General features: G+C 44.0%; 1 protein-coding gene across 2 annotated transcripts in view; it reads right to left on the bottom strand.

Annotated features, from left to right (window-relative positions):
- Nucleotides 1-3,898: 3,898 nt before the first annotated feature.
- LOC110506268 (ALK tyrosine kinase receptor) overlaps nucleotides 3,899-22,459 on the bottom strand; it is a 167,324-nt gene continuing 148,763 nt past the window's right edge. For both annotated transcript variants that reach the window (XM_021585704.3, XM_090221732.1), the window contains 4 exons: nucleotides 11,789-11,890; nucleotides 11,416-11,550; nucleotides 10,248-10,338; nucleotides 3,899-9,982 (listed from right to left, as the gene is read on the bottom strand). In XM_021585704.3, coding sequence (XP_021441379.3) covers nucleotides 8,849-9,982; nucleotides 10,248-10,338; nucleotides 11,416-11,550; nucleotides 11,789-11,890 — 1,462 coding nt within the window. In that variant the 3' untranslated portion in view covers nucleotides 3,899-8,848. The remainder of the gene's footprint in view (nucleotides 9,983-10,247; nucleotides 10,339-11,415; nucleotides 11,551-11,788; nucleotides 11,891-22,459) is intronic.

Raw genomic sequence — 22,459 nt, 5'->3', positions numbered from 1 at the left:
CCCATCTGGACAAGAGGAACACATATGTGAGAATGCTGTTCATCGACTACAGCTCAGCATTTAAAACCATAGTGCCCTCCAAACTCGTCATCAAGCTCTGTTCAACTGGGTACCCCATGTGGTGAGGGTAGGTGAAAATATCTCCCCCCCGCTGATCCTCAACACTTTGGTGAGGGCGCTCGGAGTGTGGTGTCAGGAAAATAACCTCACACTCAATGTCAACAAAACAAAGGAGATGATCGTGGATTTCAAGAAACAGCAGAGGGAGCACCCAACATTCCACATCGACGGGACAGTAGTGGAGAGGAAAGAAGGTTGAAGTTCCTTGGCGTACACATCACAGACAAACTGAATTGGTCCATCCACACAGACAGCGTGGTGAAGAAGGCGCAGCAGCACCTCTTCAACCTCAGGAGGCTGAAGAAATTTGGCTTGTCACCAAAAGCACTCACAAACTTTTACAGATGCACAATCGAGAGCATGCTGTCGGGCTGTATCGCCGCCTAGTACGGCAACTGCTCCGCCCATAACCGTAAGACTCTCCAGAGGGTAGTGAGGTCTGCACAACGCATCACAGGATGCAAACCACCTGCCCTTCAGGACATCTACACACCTGATGTCACAGAAAGGCCAAAAAGAGGACAACAACCACCCGAGCCACTGCCTGTTCACCCCGCTATCATCCAGAAGGTAAGGTCAGTATAGGTGCAGCAAAGCAGGGACCGAGAGACTGAAAAACAGCTTCTATCTCAAGGCCATCAGACTGTTAAACAGCCACCACTAACATTGAGTGGCTGCTGCCAACATACTGACTCAACTCCAGCCACTTTAGTAATGTAGGGGGGGGGGATGAATTGTGCACACTCAAGTTTTCTGTTTTTTTTTTGGTCTTATTTCTTGTTTGTTTCACCCACAAAAATATTTTGCATCTTCAAAGTTGTCTTCAAAGTTGTTACACATGTTGTGTAAATCAAATGATACAAACCCCACAAAAATCTATTTTAATTCCAAGTTGTAAGGCAGCAAAATAGGAAAAATGCCAAAGGGATGAATACTTTCACAAGCCACTGTAGACGAAGAAGCATTCCAAAGTTCTATGCCAGGTAAAGTTTAGTCTTGACAAGTCAGAAGGCAACAAAGATATTGATTGTATACATGGAGAAAAATAAGAGAGACCTTATTTAACAAAAACCTTCATGTTCCACCCAATTAAAAAGGTAGATCGCAACAGTAGCCCAGATGCTGGTGCTGAATGGCCAATGTGATGTACCATTGATATGCCTGGTTGGTCCCCTTGCATTTGAAACGCTTTTGCATGCAGAACCACGATTGCCTGAGATATTCACCTGAGGTTTGGAGATAGAACTGACTGCAGACAGGAAAAGTTGAATTAGCTTTCATACCACCTAGCTTTGTTATGGTCATTGCTGTGACTTTTCTGTTGCAGTAATTGCCATAAGTCATTTCTGCAACAGTCACTTCTGTAACAGTGTTATTTGGTACTGTTGGGTTCTATGTCTTCATAGACGATACATTATCGGAAAACACAAGTTAAAATTCACATGGAAGCTGTTTCTTATAAAAGTCATTATGTGTGTATGCGCAACAAACAGTTTTGTTTTAATTTCTGGTCATGTCCAATGTGTATATTTTGGTAATTGTGTGTGTGTGTGTGTGTGTGTGTGTGTGTGTGTGTGTGCATAAAATAATGGAATAGTGGCAAAAAGGGTATTTCTTAAATCCAAAAACCTATAAAGATTATATTCTAATTTCACTGCTCGTTTCTTGGCTCCACCAAACCTCCCATGTGGGCGGACTGTCTGTTGACGTTTTTGTTTGATTACAAAATGGGGCTCAACAGTTCTCGTATCGGGGCCAAATTCCATCAGTTTTGTATTAAGTGTATTTTGTTCACTTTCTTTGTTGATTCAACTACTGCACACTACTTTATAGTGAAAACTAGAAGTAGGGTGACTACCTCTGTCATGCTTAATCCCACTCGCCTTCTCTGGTGCTCAAACGTCGCTGGTCTACTAACCACCGGTCCTAGCACCATCATTAGTCAAACCTGCTCCCTATCATTATTCACACCTGGACCTCATGACCAATATTTATCTGACTATCACCTTGATTACTCTCCCTTTATTTAGCCCACGGTAGCCTCAGTCATCAGGCAGTTGGTTTTGTCTCGTTCAGGCCGCTTCATGTTTTGTTTATCTACCTATTATTATTTATAAATGTGCCTTCTGCACCTGCTTCCTGACTCCCAGCGATTACGTTACACTCTAACTCTATCGGGGTCCATGAAAAATACTGGATGTGAATTTGAGAGATGCGTGACTTCCCCAAGAAATATGTAATTATGAAAATTATCTAATTAAGTCTGAACAATTAAAGGCCTCTAACAATATTGTGTAGGAAGTCCTAATTCACCTGTGGAGGGAGTCTAGTTGCTGTGTTTTGCATTCGCCATAGGGACTAAACAAATATTTATCTGACTGTTAATGTGTAAAATACTGCAAATCAAGTTTGAAATGAGCTGTATGTTTGAGTGAGTTAACCTGTCTACGATACTGGTTCCCAATTGGGGATCAACCCTCCCACGTTCAGCTGAAACGGTGGCGCATGGAACGCAAAAATATTCTTAAAAATATTTAACCTCCACACATTAACAAGTCCAATAGCTCAAATGAAAGATAAACACCTTGTTCATCTAGCCAGCAAGTCAGATTTCTAAAATGTTTTACGGCGAAAACATAGCACATATATATGTAAAACCACCACCAGACACAGCTCATTTCAATAGCCAAAACATGCAATCAACAAACGTAGGATTAAAAAATAAATCGCTCACTAACCTTTTGAAAATCTTCATCAGATGACAGTAATATGACATATTACACAGTACATATTTTTTTTTTTCAATAATATGCCATTTATATCCATAAATGTCGATTTACAGTGAGTTCACCTTCAGAAATTACTCAAAAATGCCCGCAGGAAATCTATGTAGCGCGGCAAGAACGTAAATAGACATCATAAACTTTGACTAAATATACATGTTCTACATATAGTTAGAAAGATACACTGCTTCTTTATGCAACCGCTGTGTTAGATTTATTTTTAACGTTACAGAAATCGCACACTATTCCATATGCTGAGACAGCGCTCAGTTCCAAGCTACATTTCTACGTAATGTTGGAGTCAACAGAAACACAGATTTAAGCATAAATATTCCCTTACCTTCGATGGTCTTCGTTCAGAATGTTCTGGAAGGCTTCATACTTACCCAATACATCGTTTGGTTTCAAGTCTTGCGTCTTTGTATTAGCTACTGCTAATAACATCAGCTGAAATGCACCCAAAACGTCCTCTGGTCCGGATAAGTTGCGCATCAAAACTTCAAAATTACACATTATATGTCGACTAAACAGGTCAAACTAAGTGCAGAAGCAAGCTTTATGATGTTTTAGACATGCAAAACAAACTTCAATTCAATCGGCCATCGTCTGCCCTTCTCTTGAGTGCTGGAAACAAAGGAATGGCTGGGACCAATTCGCGCCCATACGCACAACCTATTCTCTCGTGGCACGCACTAATTTCACTCCCATAGGGTCAATTCTCGGGATTTGAACGATTTGAAGCTCTAATGAAAGAGGACATCTAGCGGAAGAGATAGAAAGTGTCCCCAGAATCATAGCTGGTTGGGAAGGGTGGGGGCCATGACGTCAAAGTTGCTCCAACTTTCATGGCCACAAAAACTAGTTTGGAAGAATGCCTGCCCTGTGAGTTCTGCTATACTTACAGACATAATTCCAACGGTTTTAGAATCTTTAGAGTGTCTGCCATATCCTTAACAGGTTTTAAGTCAAGTATGGTAGCAGCCAAGCAATAGTCATTATATAGTAATTTATTCAGTTTTGGCAGATGTCATCTGAAGGGCAACTTACAGGGTTTACTAGAGTCATAGTACAATACTTTATAATTACAACATTTTACAGCTGAAGTTCAAATGTTTTTTACAAGGAGCAACGGAGACATGTGCTGCTGCAAAGAAACCGCATATAATGTGAACACACAGCCGATTGGAAAAAGTGTGCAACATGTTACGTGAACCCTCTTTCATAAGCCAGAGAGCACCTCAAAGGAAAAATTCTATCATTTTGAATGTTATCGTTTTTGGGAATCTTCGAGCAATGTTCTATCGATTCTCAGTGTCATTTCATGTACTTATTTTGCCATCTTGGGCAGAAATACAGATATAATATAATATATATAAATATAAATCAGTTTATGTCAAATTATCAAATGTCTTCACTACATGTCTATAAAACAGCTTGTAAGGCTTGATGAAAGAGGGTACAAGCAAAGGGTTAACACAACATATTCAAGCAGACAGGCAAACAACTGACACATTGGCACTTCCTGGATACACTCAAATCACCTTCCTCTTAGCTGAGCATAGGCTAGCACTCATCTTCATGTACCCATTTGAGACTTACGTACATGAAAGTTGATTCGATTGCACATTATAATGAAGTAATGATCACATAAAACATGTGTCTTTGAATGTATAAAAGCAGATTGCATTGACAGTGTTGACACTATGCACATTGAATGTACAGTAAATGTGTACATGGTTGATGACCAATGGGGTAAGAAGTTAGATCCTCAAAATATTTCCCATAGATTCATTTACAAGTGGACCACAAGCAATTTGGGTTCAAACTTTTCAATCAGAATACTTTATATTCTACAACACTCTTCTTCAAGTAGAAAAATGATGCAGATTTATGAACATATATTTCTTCAAAATAGTATTTTGTGGGTAAAGACCTATTCAATATTGTCCAGTATACACTACATGACCAAAAGTATGTGGGCACCTGGTTCTCTAACATCTCATTCCTAAATGATTGGCATTAATATGAATTTGGTCCCCCTTTTGCTGCGATAACAGCCTCCACTCTTTTGGGAAGGCTTTCCAATAGATGTTGGAATGTTGCTGCTTGGACTTGCTTCCATTCAGCCACAAGAACATTCGTGAGGTCGGAAACTGATGTTGGGAGATTAGGCCTGGCTTGCAGTCGGCGTTCCAATTAATCCCAAAGGTTTTCGATGGGGTTGAGGAAAGGGCTCTGTGCAGGCCAGTCAAGTTCTTCCACACTGATCTCGCCAAAACATTTCTGTGTGGACCTCGCTTTGTGCATGGGGGGCATTGTCATGCAGAAACAGAATAGGGCCTTCCCCAAAATGTTGCCACAAAGTTGGAAGCACAGAATCGTGATTCCAACTGAATTAGCTGAATCCACTAATTTGAAGAGGTGTCCACATACTTTTGTATATGCAGTACAAGTCAAAAGTTTTAGAATACCTACTTATTTTTGCTTTTTTCTACATTGTAGAATAATAGTGAAGACATCAAAAATATGAAATAACACATGGAATCATGTAGTAACCAAATTTTTTTAAACAAATCACAATATATTTTACATTTTAGATTCTTTAAAGTAACCACCCTTTGCCCTGATGACAGATTTGCACACTCTTGGCATTCTCTCAACCACCTTCATGAGGTACTCACCTGGAATGTATTTCAATTAATAGGTGTGCCTTGTTGAAAGTTAATTTGTGGAATTTATTTCCTTCTTAACGTATCTGAGCCAATCAATTGTGTTGTGACAAGGTAGGGGTGGTATACAGAAGATAGCCCTATTTGGCAAAAGACCAAGTCCATATTATGGCAAGAACAGCTCAAATAAGTAAAGAGAAACAACAGACCATCATTACTTTAATAGTCAATATGGAACATTTCAAGAACTTTGAAAGTTTCTTCAAGTGCAGTCGCTATGATGAAACTAGCTCTCATGAGGACCGCCATAGAAAAGGAAGATCCAGAGTTACCTCTGCTGCAGAGAATTGTCACGTTCGTCATAGTGAGGAGACCAAGGCACAGCGTGATTTGAATACATTCTTCTTTTATTAACGAAGAACACTAAACAAACAAACAAAAATAACAAAACGAATGTGACGCTATGATAAACCGAGTGCTGACACAGGCAACTATGGGTGGGCATCTAACTTTGGTGGCGGCTCTGGCTCTGGACGCTGCCCCCCTTCTTTACATTGAGCCCTCCGCCCTCGTAGCACTGACCCGTGGATCATCGCCGGAGGCTCATTACTGCGGATAATCGCTGGCAACCCCGGACTGGGGACCTTCGCTGGAGACCCTGGGCTGGGGACCGTCGCCGGAGACTCCAGCCGGGGACCGTCGCTGGAGACCCCAGCCGGGGACCATCACTGCATGGATCATCACCTCGATCTCCTCGTGTGCCCCCCCACAAAGAAAAATATTGGGGCTGCCTCTCGGGCTTCCGTGCTAGCCGTGTACCTTCATATCGTCGCCGTTCCTCTATTGTCTGGTATTTCTCCTCGTAGTATCGCCGTTCCGCTTTCGCTGCCTCTCTTTCCTCCTCAGAAAGGCGATACTCCCCCGGCTGTGTCCAGGGTCCTGCCCCATCCAATATTTCCTCATTAAATCAGTTCCATCTCCCCATTAAATGCTGCTCCTCCTTTTCATGCTTCTTGGTCCTTGTTTGGTGGGGTATTCTGTCACATCCGTCATAGTGAGGAGACCAAGGCGCAGCGTGATTTGAATACATTCTTCTTTTATTAACGAAGAACACTAAACAAACTAACAAAAACAAAACTAACGTGAATCTATGATAAATTGAGTGCTGAAATAGGCAACTACACATAGACAATAACCCACAAAACACCCAATGAATATGGCTACCTAAATATGGTTCCCAATCAGAGACAACGATAAACAGCTGCCTCTGATTGAGAACCAATCCAGATAACCATAGACATATAAACCCCTAGACAAACAAAACCACTAGACAATACAAAAACAAAACAAACCACCCTTGTCCCACCCTGACCTAACCAAAATAATAAAGAAAACAAAGATAACTAAGGTCAGGGCGTGACAAGAATACGTTCATTACCAGCCTCAGATGAGCCTCAGTCATTGCAACCCAATTAAATGCTTCACACAAATCAAGTAACAGACACATCTCAATATCAGTGACCCAACACACCTCCAGGCTGTGTCTTATTTGACTAAGAACGAGAGTGATGGAGTGCTGCATCAGATGACCTGGCTTCCATAATCACCCACCCTCAAACCAGTTGAGATGGTTTGAGAATAGTTGGACAGCAGAGTGAAAGAAAAGCAGCCAATAAGTGCTCATCATATGTGGGAACTCCTTCAAGACTGTTGGAAAAGCATTCCAGGTGAAGCTGACTGAGTGAATGCCAAGAGTGTGCAAAGCTGTCATCAAGGCAAAGGTTGGCTACTTTGAAGAATCTCAAATATAAAATATATTTTGATTTGTTTAACACATTTTTGGTTACTACATGATTTCATGTGTGATTTCATATTTTTGATGTCTTCACTATTATTCTACAATGTAGAAAATAGCAAAAATAAAGAAAAACCCTTGAATAAGTAGGTATTCTAAAACTTTTGATTGGTACTTTATATACAAAAGTATATGGACACCACCACTTTCATTTAAATGAATTGCCACATATAAGAATCCATGGAACAGTAATTTCTGTCTTTCCATAGAGGGCCATATTATATACATATAAAACATATTTAAGGAGAAATGGAAGGTGAACTTGCCTGAATAAACATTTAAGATCAGTGTACAGTAAGCTCCATAGTATTGCCCTTCTAAGAAAAATATTTCTGTCCGTCTTTCTTTCCCTCTCGCTCAAACACACCTAATCACACACCTTAAATTGCAAAGACAGCCACTCCCATACTCATGGCACCGTTACACTCCCCCAACAATTCCCTTTCACTCCCACCCTCATACCATAGCAACCTACATCACCATGAGTACTGATTCCAACTATCTGAAATACCATTCAGTGCATTGGCCATTGTTCACAAGGGTTGATATTAATTCAATTAAGTCGACATTGGACAAAGATTAGTGCAAAAAAAAGTAAAATAGCTAACCCATGTACAGTATGTCAAACTAAATTGGATAAGGTTGGTGTATTAATAATTTATAGAGCTCCCAAATAATAAATAGACAAATTAATAAATAAACAAGCAGGCAAGCAAGCATCAACAAACACATTTTTTCTTCATTGTAAAAAAAACCCACAAAAAAACTCAGGAATCCAGTCTCCGACTCTCACCATATTTTGGGAAAATTGTTTCTGATTGATGAATCAACTGCCAAGGCCTGAATTGCCAATGAAATAGATAACCCGCAATGAATGACAGCTAGAGAAGAAGTTAGCTAATGCTACAGTCAGTTAGACATCTAGCAGATGTGTATGTATGTTCTGTTTGTGTGTTTCCAGCATGACTCCATGTGAAAGGCTACGTTGACATCGACAGAGCCGCGAAGATGAGCGGTCGGCTCGTGAACACATTGCAAAGAAATTAGCAACCGAATGGAAACATCTAACCGTCCTGCCACAATTGTCTACTGAACATTAGCCAGTGCTGCAACATGTACATTGTTCCTGTTTTCCTAGCCAACAACCAATAAGCTTTTCTTCTTAGTGGTCCTTTGCAGCTCTCCAATGTGCTTTAACACCCCACTGTAATTTCCACAGCCATTTTATGTCATTGGGATGAAACGTTTTGGACTCAATACAATAGCTTGATCCAATCGGTGGATGAAACCAAGGTGTCGAGACGGGAGGGCTGGTCGTAAGGTGTCCTGACACAGTGTTGCACGGTGTATCATCATGTCTGGCTGTATGCCTATCTGTCTGTACACACGGTCTCCAAGGTGTAGGTTGGTGGTTGGAGGGGTTAAAGCACTGTGGCATTGTGGCCCTCCATCCGTGGAAGCCTCGGGTCCTGCACCGTCCCCATGGTGACCAGCAGAGGGAGGCTGTCCTCGGCTTTGGCCGTCGTCGAGTGGCTCAGCGACAGCTGGGTCCCCGCCACTCCTCTCTGGAGGGCCACGGGTGGTGGGGGAGGGGGCGGTGGAGGAGGGGGGTTGACAGAGACAGGATTCTGGTGGTGGTGGGCTGCCTCTAGGGGTAACCCTTGCTCCTGGTAGCCATAGCCGATGTTCCCGCAGGGGAATCTGCGAAGTCTAAATAGTGGGACCGGGGGTAGGGTGGCCGAATCTAACAGGAGCGGGGTAGGATCAGTGGTACCCAAGGAGGTAGCCTGGGGTGGTGGCGGAGGTGGCAAAAGCGGCCTGCAGAACCCCTGCTGTTGCTGCTGCTGGTGATGTAAGAGCTGCAACTGCTGTTGCTGCTGTGGATGGAAGGGGTATGGTGGCTGGAACTGATGCTTGTGCTGCTGGTGCTGGAGACTCAGGGCCCCCACCGCCTCGGCCACAGTCCGTCCCTTGTGCTCCTGCCCCTCGCCTGGCACCCTCCCACCTCCAACTCCCCCACCTCCACTGCCCACTGTTTCCTGCTTTTGCTGCAGCTGTTGTTGTTGCTGCGGTTGTTGCTGATGATGCTGCTTCTTCTGCTGCTGCAGCTGGAGGAACCAGGAGCCGTAAGTGGGGTTCCACAGGTTGGTGGGTTTCCCATTGCGACCCTCCTTATCCCCAGGGTGGCCCTGGGTGAAGGCCAGATTGACGTGGCCACCGTCTGGGTTAGGTTGCTGGGTGGAGATGGGGGGAGGTGCCTTGGAGGTGGCTGTGGTCATGGTGAATGTCTGGGGGTGGGGCTGGGGTTGTTGAGCCATCGCCTGGGGCTTGCAGGTTTCGGGGAGCTGGTTGGTAAGGAGGAGGGGTTGTTCAACTCTTCGGTTCTCCTCGGTGGGCTTCGGGGCTGACGGTGCGGGGCCCACACCGTCAGGCGTCAGAGTGGACACCAGCAGGGGGGAGGCCATGGGGTCCTCAGGGCGCATGGGTACCCGCTCCTCCTCTTCAGGGAGGGGGCCATATTCCACAGGCAAGGGAACAGTCACCACATCAGGGTCCTCGAGAGGATAGAGGAGCAATGTTACTAGCATTAGACACGAACAATGGTGAACAACAAATTATGATATTAACATTACCAATGTCTGAATTTGTAGAAATTCCAAAAAGGAATACAGATTTTACACGGACAGACAGGTTATGAGCTATGTCACTTCTTAAAATAGTCAAACATACTAAAATAATCTCTTGGCAGTTAGACAGTCATAATAATACTTGAGCACATTTCAAGTGCAGAGGTGTTGACTCAATTGTCACGCTCCCTACCTGTAAGCAGTAGTCAATCCTTTCCAAGATGGTGGAGAAGTTGGGCCTGTCTTCCGGTTGATGCTGCCAACTCTGTGTCATTATCCGGTACCTGAGAGAGAGGGAGACACACACACACACACACACACACACACACACACACACACACACACACACACACACACACACACACACACACACACACACACTCAAAAATGTTTATTCTATTTGAACTTTGCGCAAGTTGACTAGTCTCTAGACAGACGGTTTACTTCTGGCAATGTATCAATGCTCCAGCTAAAGCGTCTGTACAAAACGTCTGTTGCGGCATCAGTTGGGAAAGAAATTGGAAGTGTCACCGATAACGTCACTGCCATATCCACTTGCAACCTTAGCTAAACATGAGCACAATTCCTGCCTGCATTTTAAGCCTCGCCTACCGAAACTTGTGATTTGTCTGGAGAATTGGCTGTCTGAAGAGTCCTTTTGAAATGTACAAGAGAAGCTGACATTCTCCCCAGACCTTGTGCCTTTGCTGCCTAGCTCACGATGCTCCAAGATCTGGGATATCCGAGACCACACGTTGACAAACAGTTAAAAAACATGTTCCCCCATTCACTAATACACTTGACAAACTCGCACACAATGATGTCAATAAAGTGTAACATCCCGCTAGTTTGAGTGATTACTGTTGGAAAGTCAGTGGGGGTTAAACTGAACCCTGGGGTACCCCACCGAGACATCAACTCAAGCTATTTTTTTTATTGGCAGGGCTGATTTGCCTCTTGTGTAATATGCTGTGGTAATGTGAGCTAGTCATGATGAAGTTTACTACATGGGGATTGTGTCTGTTTTTGTGTGAAAAAATTATCACAGAAGAAAAGGGTGGCGAGCACGTGATAGTTTGAGAAGTTATGGGTGTGTGCGAGTGTACGAGTGTGTGTGTGTACGCTTGAATCCCTGTGTAAGTCTGCATACTGTGTGTGCATGGGTGAAACTGTATACTGTGTGTGAGGGTGTGTTATGTGTGTAACAGAATAAGTTCCATCCCTGTCTGAGTGTCAGTTCAGAAAGGGGGGGAAGTTGACTGAGCGACAGTTCACTTTTCAATATTCTCTAGCCTGCTAGCTCACATCTGCTACATGTGTTTGGGTGAAGTGTGATAGTTTTGGTGGTATATTGGACTTACACAGGCCCTGGGCAGTTTTTGGGAGGGTCCATCCTTCCCCCACTGGTGACAAACTCCAACACTTCCTGGTTACTGCGACTGGGATAGGGCATATAGCCCAAAGAGAAGATCTCCCATAGCAGCACCCCAAAGGACCTGAGAGAGAGGGGGAAAGAGGTAGGAGGAAGAAGGAGATGGGGGGAGGGAAAGAATCATAAAGGTGACAGGGGTGAAGGAGAGAGGGAGAAAGTAGTGAGGCTTTCAAAAGGTGAAAAAGCATATTCTCCATTAGGACAGAGAGAGGGAGGTGAGGTAGACTGGAGCGGTGAAATGAAAGGGGGTGACATTCAAGATAACTAAAGTGTTATTGGGAGTGTGTTACAATGAAACGTACCATGTGTCCGTTTTGGATGTGAAGATCCCCTCCATGAAGGCTTCCGGAGGCATCCACTTCACAGGCAGCATGGCGCGCCCACCCTTTCTGTAGTAGCTGGCCCTGTGGGGAGACACAGACACACACACACAGTTGATTTTGTTAGTGCTTTTGCAGGACTCCATTTACTGCACAACAGGTAGCGAAAGGGATGAAAAGAGATAGGGCAGAGCCAAAGTTCAGTCACACCAGTGTTTCCATAGAAACAGCACAACATCAGATCTAATAATTGGATCCTCCTTTTACACAGCGATATTGTGCCGTGCTGATCCAATCAGTGGAATTTTACAATAACTGTAACAGAACAAGTGGACGCCCACAAAAGTACTCAGTCCTCCTTATCTTCAAGAGAAAGGGGGGATATTTTAATTTTTTCACAGACCGAGTTGTTTAAACTGTCTCACGCACCTGCTGTGAGCTTGTTATCTGATAGGCAGCAGAGTTATCAGATTGCCCGCTGATAACAGCCTCAGCCTGTTTCATCTTCACCAGTCCCGAACACAGTCTACAGTTTCGGCCGACAGGCTATTTCAGAGGCTGGGGGCACAGTAACTAATGGCTGCCTCGCCATGCCTCTTGGTCCTAGGCTTTGGGATAGTTAAAAGGCCTGAGCACCTGAGAGACCTACTGGGTACATAACTTAAAAGCATGTCTCACATGTATTAGAGTGTACAATTCTTATATTGGAAGAATTGTATTTAAAAACCACATTGAAGAATCTTATAATGTAATCTTAAACTCACAGGCAGCCAGTGCAGAGACTTTAAAACCAGTTAATGTGTGCTGTCCGTCTGGTCTTGGTCAGTACCCTTCCTGCGGCATTCCGTGTGTTTTGCAGTTGACCAATGGCTTTCTTAGTTAGACCAGACAGGAGAGCATGACAGTAGTCATGTAATAAAAGCATGGATGAGTCTCTCTGTATCAGCCTGAGTGGGAAACAGCTGCACCTTGGCAATGTTTCTTAGGTGGTAAAAACCTACTTTTGGTCACATTCCTAATCTGTGATTCGAAATGGAGTTCAGAATCTAAAATAACACCTAGGTTTTTAACTTGGTGTTTTATCTTTATAGCCCGTGAATTAAAATGTTCATGGCAGATTCTCTCTGTGCTTTGGCTCAATAAGTGCCTTGGTCTTGTCTTGATTTAGCTGGAGGAAGTTGAGAGCCATACAAAATCACTAATACGGTCTCATAATTTATCCGTGGAGCAACAATCCTCTGGTGACACAAAAATGTAAAGTTGTGTTTTGTCTGTGTAGCATTGAAAATCAGGGCTGTGCTTTCTGATAATGCTGCCAATGGGTAACATGTATAAACTGAACCGTTTCAGACCGAAAATCGAATCTTGTCGAATGCCACATGTGATATGTATTTTCTCTGAGTTATGTTCACAAGGGGTGACAAAAAAAACTATTGACTGGTTACATAGGTCCTAAACCAATTTAGAACAGGACCCGAGAGGCCAACCCACCGCTCCAGTCTATCCAGAACAACGTCACGGTCAACAGTGTTGAAAGCAGAACTTAAATCCAAGAGTACAAGGACAGAGAGCTGTTTGGCATCTGTGTTGGTTCTATGATCATGTACCACTTTAACTAAGGCCATCTCTGTGCTATGGTGGGCCCAAAAAATATAGTTGGCACTTAAAAAAAATCAGCTTGAAAACCAATTTCTCCAAAATGTTGATTAAGAATGGAAGGCTGGAGATTGGCCAAACATTGAAGGGATTCTTCAGAAGGGATTTCACCACAGCAGTTTTTAGTGCAGTGAGGAAAGTGCCTGTGAACAGGGAGGGATTAACCAGAGCTTACACTTCTTCAGATATGCAAATAAAAACTGCTTTGAAGAAGGTGTTGTGGATAGGATCGAGAGTGCAGGTATAAATGGTGATATCACTTTCCTGAGCATGCCTGTGTCAACCAGGGAAAATAACTCCATAGTGCCTTTAAGTGGTAGGCTTAGGGCACATATCATCAAACTTCTCAACAGGTATTGCTTGACTGATACCCAGCCTAATGCTTTAAACTCATCACATTTAGATGTAGAGGAAAGTTCACATGGGTTTGTGGGGGTAGGATTAAAATAAAATAAAATAAAAATAAAATAAAAATATATTTATTTAAAGAGGTAGGCCAGTTGAGAACAAGTTCTCATTTACAACTGCGACCTGGCCAAGATAAAGCAGTGTGACAAAAACAACAACAACACAGAGTGACACATAATCAAATGTACAATCAATAACACATAAGAAAATAAAAATAGACAGATCTATGTACAGTGTGTGCAAATGTAGAAGAGTAGGGGGGTGAGGTGAAAATAATTACAATTTAGCATTAATACTGGAGTGATATATGTGCAGATGATGATGTGCAAGTAGAGATACTGGGGTTCAAAAGAGCAAGAGGGTAAGTAATTATATTAGGATTAGGTAGTTGGGTGGGCTATTTACAGATTGGCTGTGTACAGGTACAGTAAGCTGCTTTGACAGCTGATGTTTAAATTTAGAGAGGGAGATATGACTCCAGCTTCAGAGATGTTTGAAATTTGTTCCAGTCATTGGCAGCAGAGAACTTGGAAGGAGAGGCGGCCAAAGGAAGTGTTGGCTTTGGGGATGACCAGTGCAATATACCTGCTGAAGCGCGTGCTACGGGTGGGTGTTGCTATGGTGACCAGTGAGCTGAGATAAGGCGGGGCTTTACCTAGCAAAGACTTATTGATGACCTGGAGCCAGTGGGTTTGGCAACGGATAAGTAGTGAGGGCCATCCAACGAGAGCATAGAGGTCGCAGTGGTGGGTAGTATATGGGGCTTTGGTGATAAAACGGCACTGTGATAGTCTACATCCAATTTGCTGAGTAGAGTGTTGGAGGCTATTTTGTAAATGACATCGCCAAAGTCAAGGATCGGTAAGATAGTCCGTTTAACGAGGGCATGTTTAGAGGAAGCTTTGTTGTGAAATAGGAAGCGATTCTAGATTTAGCTTTGGATTGGAGATGCTTAATGTAAGTCTGGAAGGAGAGTTTACAGTCTAACCAGACACCTAGATGTTTGTGGTTGTCCACATATTCTACGTCAGAACCGTCCAGGGTAGTGATGCTAGTCAGGCGGGAGGGTGCGGGCAGTGATCAGTTGAAGAGCATGCCTTTAGTTTTACTAGCATTTAAAAGCAGTTGAAGGCCACGGAAGGAGTGTTGTATGGCGTTGAAGCTCGTTTGGAGGTTTGTTAGCACAGTGTCCAAAGAAGAGCCAGATGTATACAGAATCGTGTCGTCTGCAAAGAGGTGAATCAGAGATTCACCAGCAGCAAGAGCGACATCATTGATATATACAGGGATAAGAGTCGGACCGAGAATTGAACCCTGTGGCACCACCATAGAGACTGCCAGAGGTCCGGACAACAGGCCCTCCGATTTGACACACGGAACTCTATCTGAGAAGTAGTTGGTGAACCAGGCGAGCAGTCGTTAGAGAAAACAAGGCTATTGAGTCTGCCGATAGGAATGTGATGATTGACAGAGTCGAAAACCTTGGCCAGGTCGATGAAGACGGCTGCAAAGTGCCGTATTTTATCGATGGCGGTTATCTTTTAGGACCTTGAGCGTGGCTGAGGTGCACCCATGATCAGATTGCATGGTGGAGAAGGTACGGTGGGATTCGAAAGGGTTGGTGATCTGTTTATTAACTTGGCTTTTGAAGATTTTAAAAAGGCAGGGCAGGATGGATATAGATCTATAACAGTTTGGGTCTAAGGTGTCTCCCCCTTTGAAGAGGGGGCTGACTGCGGCAGCATTCCAATCTTTGGGGCTCTAAGGCTAGTAATAGGCTAGTAATAGCTGTTGAATAGGCTAGTAATAGGGGTTGCAACAATTTTGGCTGACAATTTTAGAACGAGAGGGTCCAGATTATCTAGCCAAGCTGACTTGTACGGGTCCAGGTGTTGCTGCTCTTTCAGAACATCAGGTCTTTGGATTTGGGTGAAGGAGAAGCGGGGCAGGTTTGGGCAAGTTGCTGCAGGGGGTGCTGAGGTTTTGGCTGGGGTAGGGGTAGCCAAGTGGAAAGCATGGCCAGCCGTGGAAAAATGCTTATTGAAATGATCGATTATCGTAGATTTTATCGGTTGTGACAGTGTTTCCTATCCTCAGTGCAGTGGGCAGCATGGAGGAGGTGCTCTTATTCTCCACGGACTTTACAGTGTCCCCAAACTTTTTGGAATTAGTGCTGCAGAATGCAAATATCTGTTTGAAAAAAGCTAGCCTTAGCTTTCCTAACTGACTGAGTATACTGGTCCCTGACAAGTTACATTTCACGGGGGCTGTTCGATGCTAATGTAGAAGGCCACAGGATGTTTTTGTGCTGGTCAAGGGCAGTCTGGAGTGAACCATGGGCTATGTCTGTTCTTAGTTCTACATTTTTTGAATGGGGCATGCTTATTTAAGATGGAGAGGAAAGCACTTTCAAAGAACAACCAGGCATCCTCTACTGACAGGATGAGGTCAATATCCTCTCGGGATACCCAGGCCAGGTTGTTTAGAAAGGCCTGCTCACTGAAGTGTTTTAGGGAGCATTTGACAGTGATGAGGAATGGTCGTTTGACCGTGGACCGATTATGCACGCAGGCAATGAGGCAGTGACCGCTGAGATCCTGGTTGAAGACAGCAGACGTGTATTTAGAGGGCAAGTTGGTCAGGAGGATATCTACGAGGGTGCCCATTACGGATTTAGGGTTGTACCTGGTAGGTTTCATTTTTTTTGTATTTATTTATTATTTTACCTTTATTTAACCAGGTAGGCAAGTTGAGAACAAGTTCTCATTTACAATTGCGACCTGGCCAAGATAAAGCAAAGCAGTTCGACAGATACAACGACACAGAGTTACACATGGAGTAAAACAAACATACAGTCAATAATACAGTATAAACAAGTCTATATACAATGTGAGCAAATGAGGTGAGAAGGGAGGTAAAGGCAAAAAAGGCCATGGTGGCAAGGTAAATACAATATAGCAAGTAAAACACTGGAATGGTAGTTTTGCAATGGAAGAATGTGCAAAGTAGAAATAAAAATAATGGGGTGCAAAGGAGCAAAATAAATAAATAAATTAAATACAGTTGGGAAAGAGGTAGTTGTTTGGGCTAAATTATAGGTGGGCTATGTACAGGTGCAGTAATCTGTGAGCTGCTCTGACAGTTGGTGTTTAAAGCTAGTGAGGGAGATGTGTTTCCAGTTTCAGAGATTTTTGTAGTTCGTTCCAGTCATTGGCAGCAGAGAACTGGAAAGAGAGGCGGCCAAAGAAAGAATTGGTTTTGGGGGTGACTAGAGAGATATACCTGCTGGAGCGTGTGCTACAGGTGGGAGATGCTATGGTGACCAGCGAGCTGAGATAAGGGGGGACTTTACCTAGCAGGGTCTTGTAGATGACATGGAGCCAGTGGGATTGGCGACGAGTATGAAGCGAGGGCCAGCCAACGAGAGCGTACAGGTCGCAATGGTCGGTAGTATATGGGGCTTTGGTGACAAAACGGATTGCACTGTGATAGACTGCATCCAATTTGTTGAGTAGGGTATTGGAGGCTATTTTGTAAATGACATCGCCAAAGTCGAGGATTGGTAGGATGGTCAGTTTTACAAGGGTATGTTTGGCAGCATGAGTGAAGGATGCTTTGTTGCGAAATAGGAAGCCAATTCTAGATTTAACTTTGGATTGGAGATGTTTGATATGGGTCTGGAAGGAGAGTTTACAGTCTAACCAGACACCTAAGTATTTGTAGTTGTCCACGTATTCTAAGTCAGAGCCGTCCAGAGTAGTGATGTTGGACAGGCGGGTAGGTGCAGGTAGCGATCGGTTGAAGAGCATGCATTTAGTTTTACTTGTATTTAAGAGCAATTGGAGGCCACAGAAGGAGAGTTGAATGGCATTGAAGCTTGCCTGGAGGGTTGTTAACACAGTGTCCAAAGAAGGGCCGGAAGTATACAGAATGGTGTCGTCTGCGTAGAGGTGGATCAGAGACTCACCAGCAGCAAGAGCGACCTCATTGATGTATACAGAGAAGAGAGTCGGTCCAAGAATTGAACCCTGTGGCACCCCCATAGAGACTGACAGAGGTCCGGACAACAGACCCTCCGATTTGACACACTGAACTCTATCAGAGAAGTAGTTGCTGAACCAGGCGAGGCAATCATTTGAGAAACCAAGGCTGTTGAGTCTGCCGATGAGGATGTGGTGATTGACAGAGTCGAAAGCCTTGGCCAGATCAATGAATACGGCTGCACAGTAATGTTTCTTATCGATGGCGGTTAAGATATCGTTTAGGACCTTGAGCGTGGCTGAGGTGCACCCATGACCAGCTCTGAAACCAGATTGCATAGCAGAGAAGGTATGGTGAGATTCAAAATGGTCGGTAATCTGTTTGTTGACTTGGCTTTCGAAGACCTTAGAAAGGCATGGTAGGATAGATATAGGTCTGTAGCAGTTTGGGTCAAGAGTGTCCCCCCCTTTGAAGAGGGGGATGACCGCAGCTGCTTTCCAATCTTTGGGAATCTCAGACGACACGAAAGAGAGGTTGAACAGGCTAGTAATAGGGGTGGCAACAATTTCGGCAGATCATTTTAGAAAGAAAGGGTCCAGATTGTCTAGCCCGGCTGATTTGTAGGGGTCCAGATTTTGCAGCTCTTTCAGAACATCAGCTGAATGGATTTGGGAGAAGGAGAAATGGGGAAGGCTTGGGCGAGTTGCTGTTGCTCATGATCATTTGTGTGAGATTGAGGGCATCTAGCTTAGATTGTAGGATGGCTGGGGTGTTAAACATGTCCCAGTTTAGGTTACCTAACAGTACAAACTCTGAAGATAGATGGGTGGCGATCAATTCACATATGATGTCCAGGGCACAGCTGGCGGCTGAAGGGGGTCTATAACAAGTGGTAACGGTAAGAGACTTGTTTCTGGATAGGTGGATTTTTAAAAGTAGAAGCTCAAATGGTTTGGGCACAGACCTGGATAGTATGACAGAACTCTGCAGGCTATCTCTGCAGTAGATTGCAACTCCGTCCCCTTTGGCAGTTCTATCTTGTTAGAAAATGTTATAGTTAGGGATGGAAATTTCAGGATTTTGGGGTGGCTGAACCAGGGTTCAGATATGGCTAGGACATCCGGGTTGGCGGAGTGTGTTAAAGCAGTGAATAAAACAAACTTGGGGATGAGACTTCTAATGTTAACATGCATGAAACATATGCATTTACGGTTACAGAAGTCAACAAATGAGAGCGCCTGGGGAATGGGAGTGATGCTGGGGGCTGCAGGTCCTGGGTTAACCTCTACATCACCAGAGGAACAGAGGAGGAGTAGTATAAGAATACGGCTAAAGGCTAAAAGAACTGGTTGTCTAGTGCGTTCAGAACAGAGAGTAAGGGGACAGGTTTCTGGGCACGGAAGGATAGATTCAAGGCATAATGTACAGACAAGGGTCTGTATAGGATGTGAGTACTGTGGAGGTAAGCCTAGGCATTGAGTGACGATGAGAGAGTTTTTGTCTCTCGAAGTTCCATTTAAGCCAGGTGAGGTCACCTCATGTGTGGGGGGTGGAACAACAATGTTAGCTAAGGCATATTGAGCAGGGCTGGAGGCTCTACAGTGAAATAAGACAATAATTACTAACCAAAACAGCAATATACAAGGCATATAGACATTAGGGAGAGGCATGTGTAGAGTCAAGTGAGTAGCTAGGTGAGCTGGAGGCATGGAGATTCAGACAGCTAGCAGGCCGGGGCTAGCAGCAGGCTAGCAGATGGGCCTCAGGGGAATGTCGCAACGGGGGAGCCTGTGGAAACCACCTCGGACAGTTACGTTGGCAGACCAGTCGTGATGGATCGGCGGGGCTCTGTGTTGGTAGCAAAGGGTCCAGGCCAATTGGCAAAAGAGGTATTGAAGCCCAGGGATTATCTGTTGGATTTATTTGGCTAGACGGGGGATGGGCTGATGGATTTATCAGGCCATCAATGGTTGAGAAGAGCTCTCTAATTATTCTGATTATTAGTGATCAAGTTACAAAAATTTGCCTGTCTGGCATTTCTAATTGCCTTGTTATATATTCCAAGTGTCTCTCTCAGAATATCAAAACGGACCTGCAACTTTGACTTTCTCCACTTCAGCTCTGCCTTTCTCCATTCTCTTTAATTTATTTGTTTCATCACTCATGTAAGGGGCTCTCCATATGGATGCTGCCTTTTTCAACTTTTCTGGAACTATGGCATCAATGGTTGCCCTTAATTTGCTATTAAAGTTATCAACGAAATCATCACAAGAGGAAGGCAGAATAGGTGATGGAGTATTGTTCATACACTCAATATCTGTATCAACTTCAGATGTAAGACAGTGTTTCTTAATAATGTGGTTATGGGTGGGCCCAGTAGAAAGCCCCATGGTAATAACCAGGTCCAGAGTATGGCCACAGTTATGGGTGGGCACAGTAGAAAGCCCCTTGGTAATAAGCAGGTCCAGAGTATGGCCACGGTTATGGGTGGGCCCAGTAGAAAGCCCCATGGTAATAACCAGGTCCAGAGTATGGCCACGGTTATGGGTGGGCCCAGTAATATGTTAGATAAAGTCTATAGAGCTCAAAAGATTCAGAAATTCAAAGGCCTTGGAGTCAGTCTCTGTCACACAACACAATGATTTTATCATAGTTCTCAAGAAACATAGACAATAGTTCAGAGAATTCAGTAAAGAAAGTGGGGCAGGGCATTGGTGGCCTATACAGACCAAAAGTCACCAAATTAAATGGCCTAACACCCGAGAGCAATAGTAAAAATAGAGGCTGTCCTCCCACCCTTTTTCAATAGAATATGAAAAGTTGTAGTCCAGGTGGAGGCTTCAATAAGAGTGGCACTACATCCTGAACACAGCCATGTTTCAGTGAGAAATATGCAAACAACTTTGAGCTCGGTAATGAGGTCATTCATGAGAATGGTTTAACTAGTGATTGCTCTAACATTTAAAAGTCCCATATTAAATGAGTGTGGGCCACTCTGCCTGTGGGGCGTCTGCCTAGAGGTAACCAATAAAATACAAACCAAATTATTAACGTTACAACCACGTTTTCTGACAGTCTCCAATCTACCAGAATGGTAGGAGTTCACAGTTTTTATAAACTCAAGCGGAGTTAAAGGAACATCAATTAGGTTACTCACAATAACCGTAGTGCCATTTCTATAGGAGTTGATATGGTATCCAAGTCCTCTGTGTCACGTTCTGACCTTAGTTCCTTTATTTATGTCTTTGTGTTAGTTTGGTCAGGGCGTGAGTTGGGGTGGGTAGTCTATGTTATTTTTTCTGTGTTGTGTTTTTGTGTTTGGCCTGGTATGGTTCTCAATCGGAGGCAGGTGTCGTTCGTTGTCTCTGATTGAGAATCATGCTTACGTAGCCTGTTTTCCCCATTTTAGTTGTGGGTGATATTTTCTGCTTAGTGTGTCTGCACCAGACAGAACTGTTTCGGTTTCATTTTTGGTTCTTTTGTTGTTTTTTGTCATTAAGTGTTCCGTTCTATTAAATATCATGAACAATTACCAAGCTGCGTATTGGTCCGATCTTTTCGTTACACTCAGTTGGTTATTCTGACAGGCAGAACTGGAGCACTACCAAACCCTGTCTGTCAGTCTCTAAAACGGTTTGAGATGTTTCTGGAAATAACACTGTAACCCCATGTGGGTGCTGGTTGCTCCCACAAAAAAAAACATTCCTGTCGTTGCAAAGCTTTTTCAGGTACTTGTTTAGGGCAAAGTGTCGTCTGAAATGTACCGAACCCCTTTGGTAGCACGGGAGGGAGCCAGAGATGATTATTCTCTTCCCTGTGCTAGCGAGGGTCTTTAAAAACATTTTGCAGTCCTCCCTAAGTTCCTCAGATCGCCTAAAACTAAGGCTACGTGAGTGACGGTGGTGTCAATATTGGAGTAGTTGGCCAGAACCGTGGGCAGGAGAGAGTTGATGTCATGGACACAGGTTCCTGGGTGACAGTGCTCCACAGACCGTAGGCAGGCCAAACTCTCTCACCATTGAGCTGCCCACAATGATTGTGGTACTGATGGAATGGGGAAACAACCTTCTGAACTGTGGTGGCCGTGGAGGAGGATGCCACTGGGCGGCCGTTGGCTGTTGGTATACACCCAGGATCTGTCCTGACTCCAGGGGCTGGTAGGTCCATCTCAAGTGGGGCAAAGTTGTTTGATAGCTGGATCGGATTTTCTCAGATAGATGGGTGGCCAGACTATCTCTCCAATCTCCTACGCCTTATGAATATCCAGTCTTCCATGGGCTAAAGAATTGAGCTTAACATCTGTCCGTTGGATTGAGATCAACGCCGGCCATCTCATCGGCAGCTTTGCTATAGCATTTAAAACTGAGATTCTATTTTCCTGGGTTACAGCAAGGTCAGTGTACTTAGAAAGCAGATTTTCCTTTTCTCACAGACGAGCTAACAGCCGAAGGATCTGTTCTGTAAAATGCTTGATGGTAGTGCATTTAGGGCAGACAAATTTCTGTCCATTTTCCAGTTCCCCCTTATCTTCATGTGATTGTCTGGAAATCATCTAACACCTGAAGTATTTGTGCTCAGCCATGGATAAAAACACTGGTGGGCTTGAAC

The sequence above is a fragment of the Oncorhynchus mykiss genome, chromosome 26, assembly GCF_057628025.1.
Source record: "Oncorhynchus mykiss isolate SJ-2025 chromosome 26, ASM5762802v1, whole genome shotgun sequence".
Taxonomy (NCBI): domain Eukaryota; kingdom Metazoa; phylum Chordata; class Actinopteri; order Salmoniformes; family Salmonidae; genus Oncorhynchus; species Oncorhynchus mykiss.
This window is presented reverse-complemented; position numbering and strand designations above follow the sequence as displayed.